The 22,000-nt window shown below is 47.6% G+C and overlaps 1 protein-coding gene across 2 annotated transcripts in view; it reads right to left on the bottom strand.

Moving 5' to 3' along the window:
- Positions 1-22,000, bottom strand: part of RPA1 (replication protein A1) — a 64,153-nt gene that overhangs the window by 7,966 nt on the left and 34,187 nt on the right. The window contains exons 6-14 of one of the 2 annotated variants that reach the window (XM_008270927.5): positions 14,946-15,038; positions 8,761-8,893; positions 7,529-7,631; positions 5,963-6,031; positions 5,624-5,816; positions 5,344-5,483; positions 4,841-4,989; positions 2,388-2,520; positions 394-570 (exon numbers count right to left, since the gene is read on the bottom strand). In XM_008270927.5, coding sequence (XP_008269149.1) covers positions 394-570; positions 2,388-2,520; positions 4,841-4,989; positions 5,344-5,483; positions 5,624-5,816; positions 5,963-6,031; positions 7,529-7,631; positions 8,761-8,893; positions 14,946-15,038 — 1,190 coding nt within the window. The remainder of the gene's footprint in view (positions 1-393; positions 571-2,387; positions 2,521-4,840; positions 4,990-5,343; positions 5,484-5,623; positions 5,817-5,962; positions 6,032-7,528; positions 7,632-8,760; positions 8,894-14,945; positions 15,039-22,000) is intronic. The other variant, XM_089317602.1, reaches the window with a different exon arrangement.

Below are 22,000 nucleotides of genomic sequence, written 5' to 3'. Positions count from 1 at the left end.
CGATGGCAGGAGCCAGGAGCCAGGTGCTTTTCCTGGTCTCCCATGGGGTGCAGGGCCCAAGCACCTGGGCCATCCTCCACTGCACTCCCTGGCCACAGCAGAGGGCTGGCCTGGAAGAGGGGCAACCGGGACAGAATCCGGCGCCCCGACTGGGACTAGAACCCGGTGTGCCGGCGCCGCTAGGCGGAGGATTAGCCTAGTGAGCCGCGGCGCCGGCCTCGAAGGAGAGCTTTTAGTAGGAAAGACACACTGCTATTCGCTGTGTAAAAGGCCCTCCTACTTCCTTATGCGCTGAACAGTAACAAGTGCGCTAACTTACTCATCTGCAAGCTTGCCCCTGCGAACGCCCCGCTTCTAACTGCCTCACACCCGGTCCCCGGCCACTCCACTCACCGACAGGATCATGCGGTACTTGAAATTGGGAAATTCACTGTCGCACTTCTCGCAGCGGTATAACCCATTCTGCTGATCAATCACTTTTTTATTGCAGTCCTGAGTTGGGCAGGCCTGGTACATACAGTTCTCTTTGCGAAGATACACCACGGTTGCCACGGAGCTAAAGTAGTCGGCCTTCAGGAAAAAAGAATGACATGAGACACACAGCACCACACACAGCTTCTGGACTGGGCGCCAGCAGTGGCTCAAAGCTTGCCCTTACACATAAGTGACGAGTGCTTCTACATATTACAACTCTCAAGTCACAAAGTGATTACAGAGAATAATTTATTCTGTAGTTTTAGAAATCAAACGTGCTGAGTACAAAACCCATGAAGGAAAAAACCAAGTTTTAAAGCTTGTAATTCCTTAACACAAAGGAGCGAATCCTAAATTAGATTAAATTAATTGATTAAAAGTGGTCTTGCTTTCCTCTCTGCTTGACAGCTACACGAGACAAAGACCTGCTCCCGCAGCTCCCATGAGCCTCCAAAGGTGACGCAGGAAACAGTAACGCAGAACCAGCCACCATCAACTGTTCCTCCCACATGAGAAACAACAGCTGATTCCCAGTGACTAGGTTCACCTTTATCTTTGTCCAGGCCAGGGGTCAGCAAGATTTTTCTCTAAAAAGCCAGGTAGTAAATATTTTAGACCTTATAAGCCCTTCGGTCACAGTCTCTGTTGCAGCTACTCAGCTCTGCTTAGAAGGGCAAAATCATCCACAGACAGCATGTGGCTGTGTGCCAATAAAGCTGTATTTACAACCGCAGGTGGCCTGATTTGACAATCCCTGGTCCAAGTTGTTGAATTCAGAAGAATGCAAAAATACCTGTGAGTAGCACCTGTGCCTTCAAAGCAGAGCCATTACTGATAAGTAAATCTCCCACGGACTGAGTCAGCTGCTGGGGTTTTTGCTGCTATGTTTCACTTTTTAACCTCCACAGAGAGGATGTCAGGTGAGTAACTGGGTGTGTATGTGCTTAGTACTGCCACGTAGCAGCTCCCTATGAGTGTACCCTGAATTCAGCGCCAGGTCAGCAACCTCTAGGGATTCCTGATATCTCAAACCAGAGGCAAGTCAATAACGTGGGTGTGTAAAGAGCTTGGGCTCGGCCCCCGCTCAGAAGGCTCTGGAAAGAGCGTCTCCTAAGAGGCACCAAAGAGTTTCTCCCTATTTCCAGGTGAAGTCCAGATTCAAGGCACGGCTTGAAAGTGTGGGTGCAAACAGGGGTTTTGTATGATCCATTTCTTATTCCATGCTGTCCCTTTTAGATCTAGGAGAGAGTGACAGGAAGCCTAGACAAGCAGCTGTCCCTGTGACGGGGGAACAGCCCCGTGCACTGTCTGGGTCTCGAGATGCTGTACGGTGACACTGTACGTTACTGCTGATCCCCGTGGATGAGGTGGCGGAATGAAACCAAACAGTGAGGAGTAAAATCTGTGTTGTGTATGATGAGAATAAAGGAGCAGGGACTGCCGTTCTCAGGAACAGAAAGGAGAAATAAATGATTTACATACTGAACTGTGGCAGAATACAGGTTAGCTCCAGGCAGGAGGAAGGTCATTGAAACAAACCTCAGAGCCAGCCCTTGCCAGAGTAGCCGGGGGTGCTCAGCCCATAAGGGGCAACCATCCCATGGCCAGCGGGACCTGACACTGCACGACATGTGCTTGGCTCCCAGGTGCCTTCTTGACACATGGCTGGGGTCTCCCCACTTCGTCAAGGCCCCTCCAAGAGCTGCTCACACCTCCCCGCCTCCACACGCCTGAGGGTACCCCAAGGAAGGCAGGGCTCCTTCACTCTGGAGGCCACCCTCGGCCACCATGCCATGCTCTCCTCAGAGCCCCTACAAGAGTCACAGCTCTGCATTAACGTGGGACAGTGGCAGCACACAAGATTTCCACACACTCTCCGTGCTCTGTGAAGGAAGCTGGGAAAGACAGGATACCTTGTCACCTTGGCCCAGGTTCTCCGATTTAACTTCGTATAAGGTCTTCCAGTTGGTGTTGCTGCCCCCCATCCCCCCGCTCTTGAGGTCAGAGATGGAAACACCATCCAAGGCTTGCCCTTCCGAGTCGAACCTGGAGAAGGAAGCAGGCAATGACGACAGGCCCTCTGCACACTTCTCAGTGTGTTGCCTGTTTCAACACCTGGAGTCGGCTACCTGGCCCCTGCTCAGGCTTCCACATGGGTCACGGTCACATGGGCCTGAGTTAGGATCTTCCTCATTGTAGCTTACATCCATGGAATAAATGGAACGACCTTTCTTTGAATCTCATTTGTTTCGATGCCCCCCAGTGGTCAAGACAAACAGTGCCAAAGCACAACACAACCTTTCCTTATTTTAGCTGTGTGTACCCACAGTGGCCAGAGGGCCCAAGGCCTAAAACACTAACCGGAAAACAACAACAAAGCAGTAACGAGAGCTCTGGTGTGGTCCTGGGCTCCCCATGCGCACTCTCACCCAGCTGCAGCACTGTTATCCTCTCTGGAATGGAGCCGTAAGGAAAGGACAAGCTGTCATAGGTTAGCAAAGAATGTTTCCATGGTGAGAGTTTTTTTCCCCTCTATATTTGAGATATGAGAGACAGAGAGCAAGCTCCCATCCCATTGGTTCACTTCCCAAATGCCCACAACAGGGGTGACAGGGACCCACGTACTTGAGCCATCACCTGCTGCTTCCCAGAGTGTGCATTAGCAGGGAGCTGGAGCTGGGTGCAGAACCCAGCAACTCCAATATGGGATGCGGGTACCTTAACCACCAGGCCAAATGTCTACTCCTGAAAGCTCTTTCAGGTCTAAGACAGTCTAAAAGATTACACAACAAAGTAATTTATCAGAAGGCATTTTCTGTGGTTTATTTTATTTTTTGGGTAGATTTTACTTCTTAGTGAGCTTTTACTTTTGCCAACACAAAAATTAATTTGTATTGTTACTATTAAAATTGATTGTATTTCCTGATCCTGTTTCAGGCCAGGGATATATCTGTGGCAGAGGAGTTGGCCTGAGATTAAAAGCATGCCAGCCATCCCAAGGGCAGGGGACCAGCAGCCAGCCACATACAGAAGGCTCCCAGAACAGACCATGCAGCAGAATGGCTGCTGCCACACGGCACACAGCTCCCACGCTGTCAAGTAAGCGGCTAAATTCGTCACAGAGGCATAGCAAGGTCCATAAATCTGTTTCGCCACTACTAGTTTCACAAGTTTACGGTTTCAAAAACTCTAAGGAGACATTTGCTACCAAAGACAGCTCATCAGGCATCAAGAGCCAAGACGGTAGGCAGCCCTTCTTACAATACAAAATGCCACATTGTTGGAGCCAAACACGTCGAATCCTTGCCTAGCTGGGGCATGTGCGCCGACCAGGCTACCTTGTTCTGGGGACAGCCACGTCTCTGTGCTGATCAGGATCACAGCTCCTGATAAGTAACATATGAGGACTCTTATGTGGCCATGCAATCAACTTGGGGTGAGTTCCACAGCATGAAAGGAAACCAAGCAACAAAAACGAACCAAAGCTGTGGTGACTGCTGGTTGGATTAATGACAGGCCCCACCTCAGAATGCAATAACAGCTACCAGAGTAGACACACGTATGTGGGCCACACTCGTGAAGACAGCTCAAGTGACAGCAACACTCCTCTGGATGTTTCGTGGAACTGATCAAATACTAGCTATCACTCTTGGTTCACACTGGGCTCAAAACAAAAGTGAGGAGCATGTGATCTGAGGCCACTCTCAGTCACTTAAACCCTCCTACAGCCCAGCTGGGAACCCACGCACACCACCCTATGATTATAGCTACACAAATTATTGAAGCTTAGGCTAAAGTGTTTTCCTGACCACATCAATTCTTGCATACCATGTTTCAGTCTGAAGTGCTCTTTTAAGGCAGTTCAAAGGCCCTAAAAAGCTAGATGTAGTGCGGAGATTTTAACAGGCTTTGAGTGCTTTGGGAATGACAACATAATGCCAACAAAAAGCCCATTGTTCCCAGCATGCTTTTACCAAAGTCCAGTGAATACACACTAAACAATGTGATCTGTGATCAGCACAAAGACTCGGCAGCACAGGAAAGCAAGTCCTCCCCCACCCCACGGACGCCCACAGCTTAAATCTAGGAGAGAAACCGCACCCATCAGTGCACAGCTGCTAAGGCTGGGCCAGAATCAGGGTCGGCATCAGCACGCTTATTCCCGCTGCCTTCTCCAACTCCCCAGACATCGGCCGCAGGGCTCCAAAGCCATCCTTGGAGAAGGCACATGGCCACCAAGAAACACAGGAGCTGCTCCATGCAGCAACAGAGCCCCCTGCCCAGCAGGGAGCTCAGACGCTGATCAGACAGCACTTCTCAAGGCCTGGGCGCAAGGGACCCCTTTGTTTAGCTCCACAAAACCTACCAGCCACGAAGCTTGTAGGCCTCTGGGATGTCAGGATTCACAATGACAGTGCTTGAAGACAGGACAGACAGGCTCCGCCCACCAAAATCAGAAACTCTGGCTCCTTTGATAGCTAGCACAGGCTGTCTAGAGCCATCAAATCTATCAGCCTGCAAAAACAAGTGTCAAACACATACAAGTATCATTGGCAGGAAGAACACACAGAGCATTTTTACAGACAACAAAGAAAACAGCTAATGGTGGAGTGAGTGAAATCAACGTACAAAGAATCTATGCAAGACAAACCATACCCACAAGCTCTGCTCGGAACACATCAGCACGAGTCTGGGGCTACCTTCCCAGAGTTACAGGGAAGAGCATTTCGCCTCACAAAGTGTAAACCACTCGAAGCTGGCGGAAGTGAGCAAAAGGACAGCACAGCCAAGCCCCAGGACGCAGGGGACAAGTGCAGCACCCTCAGGAGCGCTTTCTGTGTGTGACAGCCACTCTGTGCAAGTACTCACATCTTCTCCCCACAGAGTGGCAGTCACCACCTTCCCCGACGTGTCCATCAGATAGATATTTCTCTTAGCGACTTCTCTGTTGTTAGATTTCACTGTGATTTTTGTGGCATCTTCATAGCTCTTGCAGATCCCAATTATGTCTGCAACACAGGCACGTCGTGTCAGTGGAGAGATGGCCAGGGCTCCCGTCAAAACATGACCAAGAACTGCACAGTAATGCGTCCCTACACACCGCAGGTACAGTGAGAGACCACGGCTTTGTTTTCACACGCAGACTTACCTACAAGTGAGTCCTTGGGCTTATTCTCTAGGGCGTCGATCCCGGTGAAAGCAAACTGGACCGTGGGCAGATGGTGCCCGTCTTCACAGGGCATCACACTCGTCTCGTTAACGAAGGTCATCTCATAGTCGTTTTTAACAGCTGTGAATTGTTTGTTGGCTATCTTCAGGGTGCCTTTTGAGAAATAATACACCTGCAAGAGAGGCCATGAAGTGTACACAGTCCATCAGGTGGGACATAAAAACCTTTCTTCACCACACAACGCTCCACTGGACCACACTCCCCTTGCTCTCACCCCACCATCCGGCTGGGTCAGTTCTCAATCCAGCACTACCATACCTTGTTCACTTCAATAAGGGGAAAGAACTTGTCCACCTGCTCATTGAAAGCAGTAGCTCTGATTTCACCCTGCAGAGGCAAGTGAGAGCCGGTCAGCATGGTCATGTTCAGCATCAAGTGTGACCCGCGAGAAACAGGCCGCGGGCATCGAGATGACGCAAGTGGAGAAGGGGACAGCTATTCCAGACACACACCTTTTACAGGCACAAATTCCAACCGTTAGCCAAGTGACACAGGAAAGTTCAACTAGCTGACCCAGAATCATGCTTTATTAACCTCAGGTTAGAAAGTCAAAACAGGGGTCGGTGCTGTGGTGTAGTAGGTTAATCCTCCGCCTGTGGTGCCGGCATTCCATATGGGCACCAGTTCAAGTCCTGGCTGCTCCTCTTCCCATCCTTCTCTGCTATGGCCTGGGAAGGCAGTAGAAGATGGCCCAAGTCCTTGGGCCCCTGCATCCACGTGGGAGACCAGGAAGAAGCTCCTGGTTCCTGGCTTCAGATTGGCGCAGCTCCGGTCATTGCGGCCATTTGGGGAGTGAACCAGTGGATGGAAGACCTCTCTCTGTCTCTCCCTGTCACTGTCTGTAACTCTACCTCTCAAAAAAAGAAAAATAAAAAGAAATTCAAAACAAACAAAAAACTCCAATAATTCAGTATTCTGTCAATAAGAACCAGAGAGTTCTGAACGCAATCGACACGAGTGAAGCCCACGGGGAAGTGCACTGAACCAAATGACTCCCCAGCTTCCCCCAGGCAGGTGTTGCTGCCAAAAATGTGGTAATAAGGAGCGTGTTCAAGTTACAAACGCTTTGATTTTCACTTTCACTTTCATAAGAAGTCAGTCAAAAGTCATCAAATGCGTAAAAAACTTAAAGGGCTGAAATTTCAGCCAAAGCGCCATGGATTAGATGCAGAATTTGTAAAGAGTTAAGGTCTGGTTCTGATTCTGTCATCATACAGTCTAACATTTGGGTGTTACCATCTCCCAAAAAAAGAAACCATTTTTCCTGCCCTCTTAGGGATCTGAACAAGAAGGAAGTATGCAGCAGATGGAAAAGAAAGCTTGATGTACATTTTAGGAATGATAAGCCAGACTAATGGGCAGACCGGCAGCTACCAAGATTGTCAGGATTCCACAGCCTGGAAACTTTCTGTCTCATCCCCTCAGTTCTGTTTACATAAGGTATGCGAGAGTCTGCACCATCAGAACCCGTTTCCCACACACCATTCTCTGTGCACAGTGCCTGCTGCCTTCCTCGGGGCCCAGCACCCGATTCGCTCATCAGCAGGCAGCACATCTGAGGCCACAGCTGAGCCTACAGCAAATCAGACATGGTGGCTCCGGCTCCTCCTGCCCAGGAGGCTACTTACACATTTGGAAAATCGATTTCTTCTGCTACAAGAATTTTATTTATGACCTGTAGCCCTCTACTCCCAGGCTGTATCAAAGGACTTACTGTAACAGAGGGAACATCAAAATGACAGTCAAGTTTCTTTCTGGCCCACTGTTACTTTTTCACCCGCTCGCAGGCATGCAGAGCTGACCACTGCTCCCACAAATACTCACGCTTTCATCAACCAGCTCTATGGAGAAAAGCTTCCCTTCCCCTCTGGAATTGCTCCAGGTGCGGATCTGGCTTTTGTTGGTAACACGAGCACAAATAGTCCACCTGAAAACCAGAGTGATTATATATGAGTAATTGCAGCCTTACTCAGAATAAAGATCAAGAAAGAAATCATCTTCCTATGGCTTTTCTCATCTTATGCACATTCCACTTTTTCACAATTAGCTGTATTTTAAACCAGCTAATTAATACCCCAGGTTTGACAGCTTACGGGATAAGCAAATAGCAAAACACGTAAAGTCATTTAACACTAACTCATTCTGTCAAATAAGTCAATTTATAAGCTCTCTTCCTTTACCAAAAAGGATTACCAAGGTAACAATGTCCCCCAATGAAGGGTTCCAAGCTAGAAAACGGCAGTAATTTCAGCAATTATATTTTGCCACTATTTGCATTATGGGAACTGATATAATTGGTGTCAAACTCTGTCTCACTTGCAGCAGAACTTGGTGTTGGTGGGCTTGCCACCCGAGGGAAACGCACTGAAGCAGCAGGACCTTGCCCAGAGGCCACTAAGAAAGGAGGCACAGGATTCGAGAGCCAGTCTGGGTGTCCACCCTGAATGTACGTGCCTGGGGCCTGAGCTACACCTGACAGCGACACAGGGGAAAATCGTCCCCACATTACACACCGCTGAAGAGTAAATAAAAACACTGGAAAGCATTCAGGAAAGAGAACTCACTTTCAACTGCTCAAATTTATTTTTAGTAGACAAAAGTCATCTAAAATAAATACTTGTTCAGGGTAAGTTAACAAGGTTAACACAAACAGTATACCTCAGCCAACCAAATCACAGGAAGAATTTTTAGGCTAAAAGGCATTTATTTCTATGAGATGATGAAATGCCTTTGGGATTAGCACAAATACTTATTTTTCCTCACAAGATTATCAACTGATTCTTTAAGCATTGCATATTTTTAATTCAAAATTCTTTCATAATGAGTGAAACCCCATAAGTGCTGGTGGATTCCTATTTTTGTCGTTCTTTTTGATAAGAGAGTCAAAGGCTGCCACAATTAGTACTTTCCTTCCCCTTGGGAAGAAAAAAAAAAAGAAAAAGAAAAAGAGGAATACTATTCTATGTCATGGTGATTCAGAAGTTCACACATAAATAACTCAAGAACCCAAAATGACTTCTGTTATTTTGTAGATACATTCCACAGCAATAACTCACTTGGACTGGTAAGGGGTGAGGCTGGCAATGGGTACCACTTTGGACTGTGTTCCCCCAGCAGTGTTCAACAGACTGGAACCTCCAGATTTTCCAAATGCCTTTGAGGCACCAAAAGACTTAGATACGGGTGGACCTTTAAAAACAAAGCAAAGGATGATCATTATTCTATTTAACTTCAAAAATAAATTCTACAACAACTGGGTGCCACAGGTGAAATCCCACAAAATGAGAGGCACAACTTTTCCTTCTTAGCGTCCAAGAGATATGCAAACTGGAGAGAGAAGCAGAAAAGGCATCTAGAATGAAGGTGAGGTACACAGGAGCTCACTTAAACTTCCTGACTTAAATACACTGTCCCTACTTTCCTCTTTTTTTGTTTTTAGCATTTATTTAATTTATTTGAAAGAGCCAGAAAGACAGCGGGTGGGGGGTGGGGGGTGGATCTTCTATCCGTTGGTTCACTCCTCAGATGTGGTAAGAGCCAGGGTGAGGCCAACATGAAGCCAGGGGCCCAAGCATTTGAGCCATCATCCACTGCTTCCCAGGTGCATTAGCAGGGGAATGGATTGGAAGTGGAGCAGCCGGGATTCAAACTGGCTCTCTGATGCAACATGTAGGTGTTCTAAGCAAAACTTAACCTGTGCAACACAAAGCCCGTCCTGAAACAGGGCCCTTTTTGTGGTCTACTCTCCGAAACGTTTTTCTTGTCTCAGTGGGCAAAGTAATGGATCAGGTAAATAAACTTTTTTAAAAAAAGATTTATGTATTTATTTGAAAGGCACAGTTACAGGGAGAGAGACAGACAGACAGAGATCTTCCATCCGCTGGTTCACTCCTCAAATGGTCACAATGGCTGGAACTGTGCCAAACCAAAGTCAGGAGCCAGGAGCTTCTTCCGAGTCTCCCATATAGGTGCAGGGGTCCAAGGAAGTGGGCCATGTTCTGCTTCTTTCCTAGGTGCATTAGCAGGAAGCTGGATCAGAAGTAGAGCAGCCAGCACTCGAACTGGTGCCCATATGGGATGCCAGTGCTGCAGGCAGTGGCTTTACCTGCTATACCACAGCACCAGCCCCAAAAATCAACTTTTTAAAAAAATACTTTATTTTATTTATCTGAAAGGCAGAGTGTCAGAGTGGGAGAGACACAGAGAGCTCTTCCATCTGCTATTTCACTTTCCAGTGACTTGAGTTAGGTCAGGCTGAAGCCAGGAGCCCAGAGTTCCATCCAGGTCTCCTGCATGAGTAGCAAGGACCTAAGCACTGGGCTATCTTCCATTGCTTTCCTAGACATCAGCAGGGATCTCGATAGGAAGCAGAGCAACCAGGACTTGAACTAGAAAAGGGATGCTGGCTCTCTAGGTAGCAGCTTAACCCAGTGTGCCACAATGCTGGCCCCAACTTTTATTTTTAAGATTTATGTATGTATGTATGTATGTATTTGAAAGGCAGAGTGATAGAGAGTGAGAGACAGAGAGATCTTCAATCTGCTGGTTTACTCCCAAATGCCCACAATAGCCAGAGCTGGGCCAGGCCAAGGCCGAGAACAAGGAACTCCATCTGAGTCTCCCCTGCAGGAAGCAGGAACCCAAGTACTTGGGTTATCATCCGCTACCTTCCAGATGCATTAGCAGGAAGCTGGATTGGAAGCATGGAGTAATCATGATTTGAAAAGGCACTCCAACATGGGATGGAGACAGCCCAAGAGGTGCCTTAACCCACTACACCACAATACACATCCCAGGACAGCTTTCTTGATTGGCAAAACTGATAGCACGTTACTAGTTGCACAAGAAAAAAACCCAGGGAGGTATGTGACCTAGCGGAGAATCATGTGAGGTGAAGCATACCTATCACCAACGTATCACCTTAAAATATCCACAGAAAACTCTCAGTTCTCAACTGGCCTATGGGGCTCAGAAGTCTAGAATGAACTCTGGTAGGATTGTATCTAGTCGGGAGCCAAGGGCAAGAATGATTTTTGTCAAGACATGTGGGTGTGTGGCCACCATGACCTTCTGCCTCTATTGTCCAAGCCCCAGCAGTGCCTGCACTGGCAAAGTGCAGGGAACTGAAGCCAACTATAAGCTGATGAACTCCTTACACACACACACACTGGCTCTGTAAAGCTTCAACCTCCATGTTTCTTCAGAAAACATGATTTAGTTCAGCAATTTCTTACCTTTCACATCAAAGCATTCCTTCAGAAGAAAATTAGGTTAAAAACACAAACCCACCATTTATCTAGCATTTACTTATTGAGTTTCCACAGCACGGACCACACTATGCTAGACACTCCACACTCACTTAGTACATGCACTTTGTATACACATACCCTATACGTAACAGATAACAAATGACATACACACAAGCATTCTTTCATCCAATTTTTCATGCTGAGTAGCTACCTCTCAGAATATACCCAGTCCATTTTCTTTCACCATCTAGTTTAGGCGACATTACCTGATTTTTAAAAAATAAATTTCAATAGAAGGCAAAGGTAGAAGCTGGAAGAGTAAAACTTCAGAGGGAGAGGGACTCTGTACTCTTTTTTTATTTCAGCCTAAGGCAGTAACTGCAGATTATTTAATCATTTCAGATAACCACTACCCTCCTTCAACAGTTCATGATTTGAGAGCTGGGTACGAACACATCTACTTACAAAGGTAGATGGAGAGGTTGTTAGGCAGGCAGATATCGTAAGGCATAGAAAAATAAAGACCAACGGGAAAGGGCCCCATGTCCTGAAAGTTTCACAGAAACAACAGTGACGTCCTAACCTTGCTTTTCTTAGAATCCTGCGCTGCAACATAGAGATGGAAGGCTGGAGGGCGGAGAGATCGTGAGGGGGGAAAAAGGACCTCTAAATATAAATCTCATCACATTCTACAAATCGTTATTTCTCAATGATGAGTTTCTAGATCAAAGATTCCTAAAATGTAGTCCTGTCGCTCCCCCTCTTCGTGGAGGAACGACACTAAACCCTGCCTAGGCTTCATATCCGAGTCACGGCACCATTATGTCGCTCCCCGTCTTCATGGGGGAACGACACTAAACCCTGCCTAGGCTTCATATCCGAGTCACGGCACCATTATGTCGCTCCCCCTCTTCGTGGAGGAGCAACACTGAACCCTGCGCTGTTCTTTCGTCTGCTCGGCCCTCCCCGGGTTTGCTGCTGGTTCTTCCCGGGTTGGCTACTATCCCTTCCACCTCCGTGGAAGGGCAGTTCCCCCTGGCCGCATTCCCCACTTCCGCAGGGGAGCGGCACACCACCGGCTGGCTTTCTCGGGGGGCTGCACAGGTGTTCCTTCAGCTAGATGTTCCCCTTAGATGTTCCCCATAGATGTTCCTTGTGCATGCCGTCTCTCTCCTCCTTTATAGTCCTCCTCCGCCAATCCCAACTCGGCTGCCCACACGCCGAGTACGCTGCTCTCCTCCAATCAGGAGCAAGTCCTACAGTTTATTAGCTGAACTGGAGGCAGCTGTGTGGAAGCTGTTTACTTCTCTCCCAGCGCCATATTGTGGGAGAGCAGATGCATAGAATAAGTCTTAATTCCAGTAACTCAGTCCAGTCCGGATTGCTCCCCACAGATCCCCCTTTCTTTTTATTTTTGGCGTTGATACGCGCCTGTCTTCGGTGTCCCGCGGCACACACTCTGCTCTACTTGCTAGAGTTGCCACAGGTTCTTAAAAGTCCTATCAATCAGGCAAACCGAATCCGGGTCCTCTCTTCGCCATGTTGTGAGGAGGTTTTTAGGCGCTGATGCGTGCCTGTGTTCGGTGCCCTGCAGCGCATGCTCTGCTCTGCCTGCAGGGGCTTACAAGCCCTATCAGGCAAACCGAATCCAAGCCTTCTCATTGCCTTTTTGTGGGGAGGCCTTACTGATGTTAATTCGTGCCTGTCTTCGGTGACCTGCGGCGCATAAGCTGCTAGCCGCCGCAGGTGCTCATCGTGCTCATCGCCTCACTTAATCAGGCAGACCGAATCCAAGCTCTCACATTGCAGTGTTGTAGGGAGGCCTTTCTATTTCTCTATTTCTCTATCTCCGGGCATTCCTATTTCTCCCATTTTACTTCTATCTTCCAGCATTCCTATTTCTCTCACTTTACTTCTAAAACTTCTGTTTCTCTTATCCCCGCAGCTTCCCGCTCTCATTCTTATCCCCGCGGCTTCCCGGCTGCGCCCGCCCCGAGGCTGCTTCTCGGCAGCTTTCCGGCTGAGCCGCTTCAGCCCGCGCCTCTCTCATCTGCGCAGCTTCCCGGCTTTGCGCGGCTTGGCTTCGCGCGCTCCGCGGTCTCCACGCCCTTCGCGTCTGCACCACGGCCTACGCCAGCCCCGTTCCCTATCTATTCACGCCCCGTGCTCTCTCTGCACGCAGCGGCTTCCGCGAGTAACACAGCGTAGCTTACGTGTCCGCCACTAGCATTCAATCTAAGTTCCCCGGGCTAGCCTGGCGAATTCAACCCAGCTTACGTCTCTGCCCCACGGTTTGGCTTCCCGTCCTTTGCTCCCCGGGCTAATCAGACGGATCCCAATCTGGCTTACGTTTCAGCTTCTGGTTTCAACTTTTCGCCCCCTATTCCCGGGCTAACTTGAGAATCCCAAAGTGGCTTTCGTGTCCGCCTTGGCCTGCCCCCCACGGCTTCAATTTCCCTAACATTTTTCTCTACCCGGTATGTTTCCCCAAGCTTTCCTCCAACAATATTCCTCCCTCATTTCTCCTGGCCTCTCCCCACAGTCCGCGTCCGAGTCTGTTTGTTCTAGCTTTCACTTTCGCTTTTGACCTTAGAGAATTCTCCCAGCTTCCCCCCGTAGTCCGTATCTGAATCTATGCCTAGGCTTTCAATAGCTTCTTCCGGCACCCTTTTCGTCCGGCTTTTCCCTAGGCTGTTTGCTAGTCTCTCTCTCCGGTATTTTCCCAGTTCTTCCCGTTTCTTCCCTCCTAAGTTTCCTATCCGTCCTAGGTTTCCTATCCGAGTCACGGCACCATTATGTCGCTCCCCCTCTTCGTGGAGGAACGACACTAAACCTTGCCTAGGCTTCATATCCGAGTCACGGCACCATTATGTCGCTCCCCCTCTTCGTGGAGGAACGACACTAAACCCTGCCTAGGCTTCATATCCGAGTCACGGCACCATTATGTCACTCCCCCTCTTCGTGGAGGAACGACACAGGACCCTGCGCTGTTCTTTCGTCTGCTCGGCCCTCCCCGGGTTTGCTGCTGGTTCTTCCCAGGTTGGCTACTATCCCTTCCACCTCCGTGGAAGGGCAGTTCCCCCTGGCCACATTCCCCACTTCCGCAGGGGAGCGGCACACCACCGGCTGGCTCGTCTCGGGGGCTGCACAGGTGTTCCTTCAGCTAGATGTTCCCCTTAGATGTTCCCCATAGATGTTCCTTGTGCATGCCGTCTCTCTCCTCCTTTATAGTCCTCCTCCGCCAATCCCAACTCGGCTGCCCACACGCCGAGTACGCTGCTCTCCTCCAATCAGGAGCAAGTCCTACAGTTTATTAGCTGAACTGGAGGCAGCTGTGTGGAAGCTGTTTACTTCTCTCCCAGCGCCATATTGTGGGAGAGCAGATGCATAGAATAAGTCTTAATTCCAGTAACTCAGTCCAGTCCGGATTGCTCCCCACATAGTCCAAAAAGTAAACAAAATGATTCCATTAGGGTCTCTCTGGATCCGCTGCACAGGAAGTTAAACGAAGAAACTATTTTTCATCCAGGAGACTGAGAAGCAGAACCTATGACCAATATAAATGACGCTATATTCAAGTCAACAAAAAATACCCATGAGAGCCCAAAGTGGAAAACCTGGAGACAGGCAAGCCCCATCTAGTAAGTAGATCCCAGGTGGTTAACAGGTGAGAATTTAAAAGGTATGCAAATTCACAGAAAGTGAGAGGGTGCAAAACCTAAAGCTGTGAGGACTGACTGGCTAAACCATTAATCCAGAAGAGCATGCTCATTATGTTCAAGAAGAAACGGCATAATATTAAGTATCTTAAACAGCTATCATTTTGTTCATCACATTCTCTACAACAGAATTGGAATTATTTCTTTGCAAGATGCAACTCTGTCACGAATGGCATTTTGAAAACTCCCTTTTGTCCCAGATTAAATTTCAAAACATTGTTCACAAGCTTGACGCATGTAAGCAGCACACGTCTGCTGGTGCGGCAGTCTTACCCATGCCCGCGCTCCCGTTCTGTTGCTGGGGCTTGCTGGCCGGGGCACTGGCTGCTGTGACTGGAGGAGGAAGTGCCTGCTGCTGCCCATGTCCTGAAAGGGAAAGGCCATTTTAGTGCAAATAATCTGGGTTAAGAGATTTAAACTCAAGTAGAAGAAATTCTCTAAGTGTGAATTTTTAATTTTGTCAGACTCTCACAGGTCGGAATTCATGGGGCACTCAGCTGCACGCAGTGAATTCCAGGTGGCTGGGGGCTCACTTTTTGTTTTCAGTACAAAAAAAGCTTGGCGCCATTTACCTTTTACCTGCTTATAATTGATAGCTTTCAGTTTTAATGAGGTGCTCCCCTAAAGCCTTGCCCATTTCTCCTGCAATAAAGTCACTGGGCTGAATCTGTGACATTCCCACTATTTCCATAGCAACAAATCGATGTCATCAACAGAAGTGTGTTCCCGGCAGGATCTATCAGAAGAGAAATCTGGGTGGTAAGAAATAACCTAAAAGCAGTTCAATTGTCTCTGAAGTGCTCCTGCTTCAAAGGAAAGGGGGCTTTCAGAAAGGGCTCTACCCTTTCCCTCCCAAACAAAGCAACCTTATTTTGCAACCGACAGCTGGTGGAGAATAAGAGTTGAAAGAGTCTTAGGTACCGTGAAGTGCTAGTGAACTGTCACAGCAGGCAGAGATGAGAATGGAGTTCAGAGGCAGTTGTGTCACGGAAATAGGAAGATTAAAGGGAAGGGAGGGGAAATGAACACATCTCTCAAGCAGAAAGTAAGAAACGCACACCGACAGAGTACTTATTTGCCCCTCACCCTTTATACAAATGTTTATGGAGTTGAAGAATGCTAAAATTGTAAAATACACATCATTAAAAAAAGAATGGACTCGGTTCTGCCTCGTGATTGCCTTCGGAGAGGCAGCCGTCAGCTCCCCATGGGCTGCTCACCAACAGTGCTGGCGCCACACAAGGGCAGCTGAAAAACATCTGGGAGAGCTCCCCATCGCCACCCTGGCCCTGTCTTCCCAACTGCCGAGGTTCAAGGTCCTGCTGGGCTTCCCAAGGTCCTAACTCCAATCTTATCCACAGATTTAATTTACTTCTGCCAATATTGCTCTTAACTGGCACAACTAAATGAGACATAACTGTGCCATTAAAGTAAAACAGATTTAGCATAACATTAAAAAGGTTAAATAGAATTGTTTATTCTTTGGTTCTTCCTATGGAGAGAAAAATTGAGAGGCCTTATTTACACAGAAAAGGATCATGGATTATTGACAATGAAATTTTTGTGTTTACTTTTTAGCTTTTCCATTATCTCTGAATTTACAAAGTGTCATGTGAAATTGCATGGGAGAACTGCTCTTCTTTGACATTATGTCTTGTGAAGGCACAGCCTGAAATTCAACAGTGAATCTTTTTTTAAATTAGATGGGCTTTCTCTCTGCCTCTTGAATAATAAAGAAATATTTTAAAAAGGGGGCATCTGACCCAGCAGTTAAGACCCCTACAGCTCATACTGGAGCGCTTGAATTCAATACCCAGCTCCAGGCCCTGATTTAGCTTCCTGCAAATGCAAATCCGGGAGGGCAGCAGAGGATGGCTCAAGTAGCTGAGTCCCCACCACCCAAGTGAGAGACCTGGATCACATCCCAGGCTGCTGGCTTCAGCTCCAGCATTGAGCAGCCCCAGCCATTGTGGGCATTTGGGGAGTGAGACAGTGGATGGGCATTCTCTGTATCTGCCTGCCTCTCAAAAAAATTCTTTTTTTTTTTTTTTCCAGGCAGAGTGGACAGTGAGAGAGACAGAGAGAAAGGTCTTCCTTTGCCGTGGGTTCACCCTCCAATGGCCGCCGCGGTTGGTGCGCTGCGGCCAGCGCACCACGCTGATCCGATGGCAGGAGCCAGGTACTTCTCCTGGTCTCCCATGGGGTGCAGGGCCCAAGCACTTGGGCCATCCTCCACTGCACTCCCTGGCCACAGCAGAGGGCTGGCCTGGAAGAGGGGCAACCGGGACAGAATCTGGCGCCCCGACCGGGACTAGAACCCGGTGTGCCGGTGCCGGTAGGCGGAGGATTAGCCTAGTGAGCCACGGCGCTGGCTCTCTCAAAAAAATTCTATATCTCTATCTCTATATATAATATTTATTATTTTGGGGACTGGCATTGTGGCACAGCTTTGGGCCGCTGGCTGTGATGCTGGCATCCCATGAATGTTGGTTCAAGTCCCAGCTACTCGGCTTCCCAGTCAGCTCTCAGGTAATGTATCTGAGAAAGCAGCAGCAGATGACACAAGTGCCTGGGTCCCTGCAACCACATGGGAGACCCAGAGGAAGCTCCTGACTCCTGGCTTTTTAAAATTTTTATAGATTTTCTTTATTTGAAAGACAGAGTTACAGAGAGCGAGAGCAAGGGATCTTCCATCTGCTGGTTTACTCCCTAAATGGCTACAATAGCTGGGGCTGGGCCAGACGGAAGCCAGGAGCCAGGAGCCTCCTCTGGGTCTTTCACGTGGGTGCAAGGGGCCCAAGCACTTGGGCCATCCTTAGCACTTTCCCAGGCACATAAACGCGGAGGCAGATTGGAAATGGAACAGCCAGGACTAACCAGTATCCAAATGGGATGCCAATGTTGCAGACAGTGGCTTTTACCCACTATGCCACAATGCTGGATCCATCCTCCCCACCTCCTTTTTTTTTTTAATTTAAATTCCAGGCTGACATCAGCAGCTAGGAACTCCATCCTGGTCTCCTAAGTGGAGGGTAGCGGCATCTTCTTCTGCTGCCTTCCCAGGCACATTAGCAATCAGCTAGATTGGGAGTGGAACAGTCAGGACTCCAACCCAGGCTCACAACATCACAGGCAATGGTTTAACGCTGATGCAATAATGCCCACCCTCTCCTCCAAATTACTTTTTTCATTAAATCATTAAAATTATTTTCAAAAATCATAGGGGAAAAGATGAGTTGTGCAGTAAATAGCATTGAGGCTAAGTGGCTGGAAAAAACTAAAACTGTGCCTGCTTCACGAAATAATATCCAAAAGAATAAACAGTGAGCCATAAAAGCATACACACCCTGGCATGCTTCACCCAGTGCCTCCCTCTCTTCTACGGCATCAGAAACATCTGAACTACAAAGCGCCTTCTTCATTGTCATGCCTCTGTGTCTTGCTACAGAAGACTCCAAAACTAGCCGGCTATGGAACCCCTCAAACTGGGTCTGCTTACCTGACTCCCCAGTTAATGGCAGTCAATCTTACAGATACAGGGTCAAAACAGTGGATGATCAGCCATGTGTAGGCCTCTGGTTAGTCCATGAGGCTTCCTTAGATTAGCCAGTAATAGGCCCAGCTCTGGTCTGCCTGGGCCCACAAGTTCCTGTGAAACTCTCAGAATAGTCTAGTGTTGAGATCACTTTAGGGGTGATCCGAGTCTTTGTGATTCAAGGTCTTGGTCACTTAATTTAATGAGTTAATCTTTAGTAAGGAGCTGACTTGTAACTATCAAAAGGAACTGGTACCCATTTGGGATGCAAGTGTTGCAGGCTAGGCCTGAGGAATTTAATCCTGAACACAGGTTTGACTAAATTCATGCACTTCACTATTCACCAATTAATTTTTTTTTTTTTTTTGACAGGCAGAGTGGACAGTGAGAGAGAGAGAGACAGAGAGAAAGGTCTTCCTTTTGCCGTTGGTTCACCCTCCAATGGCTGCCACAGCCAGCACACTGTGGCCGCACCGCGCTGATCCGATGGCAGGAGCCAGGTACTTATCCTGGTCTCCCATGGGGTGCAGGGCCCAAGCACTTGGGCCATCCTCCACTGCACTCCCTGGCCACAGCAGAGAGCTGGCCTGGAAGAGGGGCAACCGAGACAGAATCCGGCGCCCCGACCGGGACTAGAACCCGGTGTGCTGGCGCCACAAGGCGGAGGATTAGCCTAGTGAGTCATGGCGCCGGCCTCACCAATTAATTTTCAATTGTAGGGACCAGCACTGTGGCGTAATGGTTAAAGCCACTACTTGCAACACCAGCATCCCAAATGGGTGCTGCCAGTTCATGTCCTGGTTGCTCTACTTCAGATCCAGCTCCCTCCTAATGGCCTGGGAAAAGCAGCAGAGGATGGCCCATGTACTTGGATCCTTGCTACTCACATGAGAGACAGGATGAAGTTCATGACTTCGGCCTGGCTCAGCTCTGGCCTTTGCAGCCATCTAAGGAGTGAACCAGCAAATGGAAGATCACTCTGTCTTTCCCTCTCTGTCTTAACTCTGCCTTTCAAATAAATAAAATAAAAAGACTTGCTTATTTATTTATTTGAAAGGCAGAGCTACAGAAAGGGAGAGGCAGGAGCAAACAGAGTGGTCCTCCATCTGCTGGTTCACTCCCCAGATAGCTGCAAAGTCCACAACTGAGCCAGGCTGAAGCCAGGAGCCAGGAGCTTCCTCTAGGTCTCTCACCTGAGCGCAGGGGCCCAAACACTTGGGCCATCTTCCACTGCTTTCCCAGGTGCATTAGCAGGAGCTGGATTGGAAGTGGAGCAGCCAGGACTCAAACTAGCACCCATATGGGCTGCCAGCAATGCAGGTGGCAGCTTTACCTGCTACACCACAACACCAGCCCCTAAATAAATACATTTAAAAAAAATGTTTTCAGTTGTAAATAACCAATTCTGGCTGCAATAACTCTCTATATAATACAACTAGTCACAATATCTGAAAATTATGAGAAGCTACTAATCCATTTACTAGAGCAATTCTTAACTCCTGTGTGGGTCACATTTGCTGATCTGGCACAAGAGACAACAGACAACTCTGAACCAAATGGATGGCAAGAAGCCCAGTGCATTCTGAACAGCAGCAACTGCTGTCAATTACTGTACTGCAACCCAGCAGCTGGCCACAAAACCAGAAATAATCCAGGCTAGCATTGAATAAAAATCTTTTTAAAAATGCAAAAACTACATTCTGGATCAGTAATGCCGAGACTCCACTTCCATCCTGTGCCACTCACAATCAAACCGTTCCAGTGATGTGGGTCAAGATTATAAGTCTTCAGCTCTTTCACTCTGTCAGCTACCTATCATCGACTCTGACCCAAAAGGGAAACGGGACATTTAAAAGCAGCCTCTGGATCCTCTGGATAAAAATCTAACTGGTTCTCTACCCACTAACAATGGAGTTTCTTTACTTTCCCCAGAGAATAGAAGCCACTGCTGTGAAACACGCTGTCAGGAAGTAGATGCTGCAACAATGCTACTTCCAGCCCTGGTAGATGCGGCCACTTGGGTAGCAAACCAGCAGATGTCAGACCTCACTCCCTGTCTCTCTCTCCCTCTAACTCCGCCTTTCAAATGAGTAAATCTTAAAAAAATAAAATAAAATAAAATAAAACAAGAGACAAGATAGAATGCATAATACGTTGCCTTTAGTGTAAGCAAAGTGGAGTAGAGGATGAGAATATACAATATTTGCACTGGGTTAGATTTGCATAAAGGAACACCTGAAGGATAAAAAGAAAATCTGGTACCTAAAAAGGGCAGCAGTAGGCAGGGAGGCAGGGACAGGAATAGTTTCTGGATGTATAATTTTGTAGTTTTGACTTCCGAAATCATAGCTATTTTATCTATCCAAAAAGTAAAATAAAATCAATGTTTATTAAAAGAAACAGATATTGGGACCGGCGCTGTGGCGCAGTGGGTTAAAGCCACAGCCTGAAGTACCAGCATCCCATATGGGCGCCTGTTCAAGTCCTGGCTACTCCACTTCAAATCCAGCTCCCTGCTACTTTGCCTGGGAAAGTATCCCTGGCTACAATGGACAGTGCTGGGTCAGGCCAAAGCCAGGAGCCAGGAGCTTCTTCTGGGTCTCCCACGACGGTGCAGGGGCACAAGGACTTGGGCCATCCTCTGTTGTTTTCCCAGGCACATCCCATATGGGTGCTGGGGCTTTAACCACTGAGCCACAGCACCGGCCCTCGACTGCTCTTTGTTCCCTTGTCTGGGCCCTGTTCCCAGCTGGTAACATCTAGCAGCAGTTCCTGTAGTGAAGACCTGCTGGTGATGAGCTCCTTCAGCTTTTGTGTACCTAAAAATTGTCTGCCTTCGGCTTTTGAAAGATATTTTTGCTGAGCATAAGTAAATGTTTTTTTTCCTTCCGTACTTTAAATATGTCATCTTACTTACACTGTTACCCTAAAAGAACTCTGTCATCTTTCCTGTACTTGTTCTCTACTTAACATGGTCTCTCTTGCTTAAGGACAAAATGAAGTTGACCCCAGTAATTCTTGCTAGAGGCAAACTGCATTCTATCTTGGTTTTCTTATCTGGAGTTCAGTCCTAACCTTTGCCTAACTGAGTAACAGACAGAGAGGGAAAGGTGGAGAAGCTCAGACTTAGGCCCTAGGAGGGTATTCAGCACCATCACCTACTGTCAGGGGAAAAGGCATTATTTTAAGGGTCAGTTGTCTGGACAATGGAATGACTTGTCCAAAGTCACACCAGTGGGTTGCTTCAGGAACTGAAATTTCCACATGAAGTGGTATATCACTCAATCATAGACCAGAACAAGGCACAGTGCATACTACAAAGCCCAAAGTATCAGCAGAATAACAAAACAAGGTATTAGAATTAATAAGCCACCAAAGGAGAGAAAAGGAGTCACAGAAATAAAAAGTTCTAAAGCCAAAAGAAAGAAGAAGAAAATCAGGACAAACGAAAGACAAATAGCCAGGTGAAACACTTAAACCTCCTCCTATCAATAACCACAATAAAAACAATATACGCTCCCCAATTAAAAAGCAGAAATTATCAAGTTGGACAAAAAAGCAAGACCTACCTATACACTATTTGCAAGAATAGACGTAAACTGTAAAGATATAAATAGGTTAAGAAAAAGGAAAAAGTTAAGGTGGCTACTAATATCAAAGGAGATTTCAAAATAAAGAATTTTACCAGGAAAAATGATGTCATTTATAATAATAAAGGAGGCAATTCATCAAAAGGACATCCAAATTCTAAATGTTTACACATTTAATAACAGACTTTCAAAATATGAAAACA

The sequence above is a fragment of the Oryctolagus cuniculus genome, chromosome 17 (genome assembly GCF_051225735.1).
Source record: "Oryctolagus cuniculus isolate XC-2025 breed Fujian yellow rabbit chromosome 17, ASM5122573v1, whole genome shotgun sequence".
NCBI lineage: Eukaryota > Metazoa > Chordata > Mammalia > Lagomorpha > Leporidae > Oryctolagus > Oryctolagus cuniculus.
This window is presented reverse-complemented; position numbering and strand designations above follow the sequence as displayed.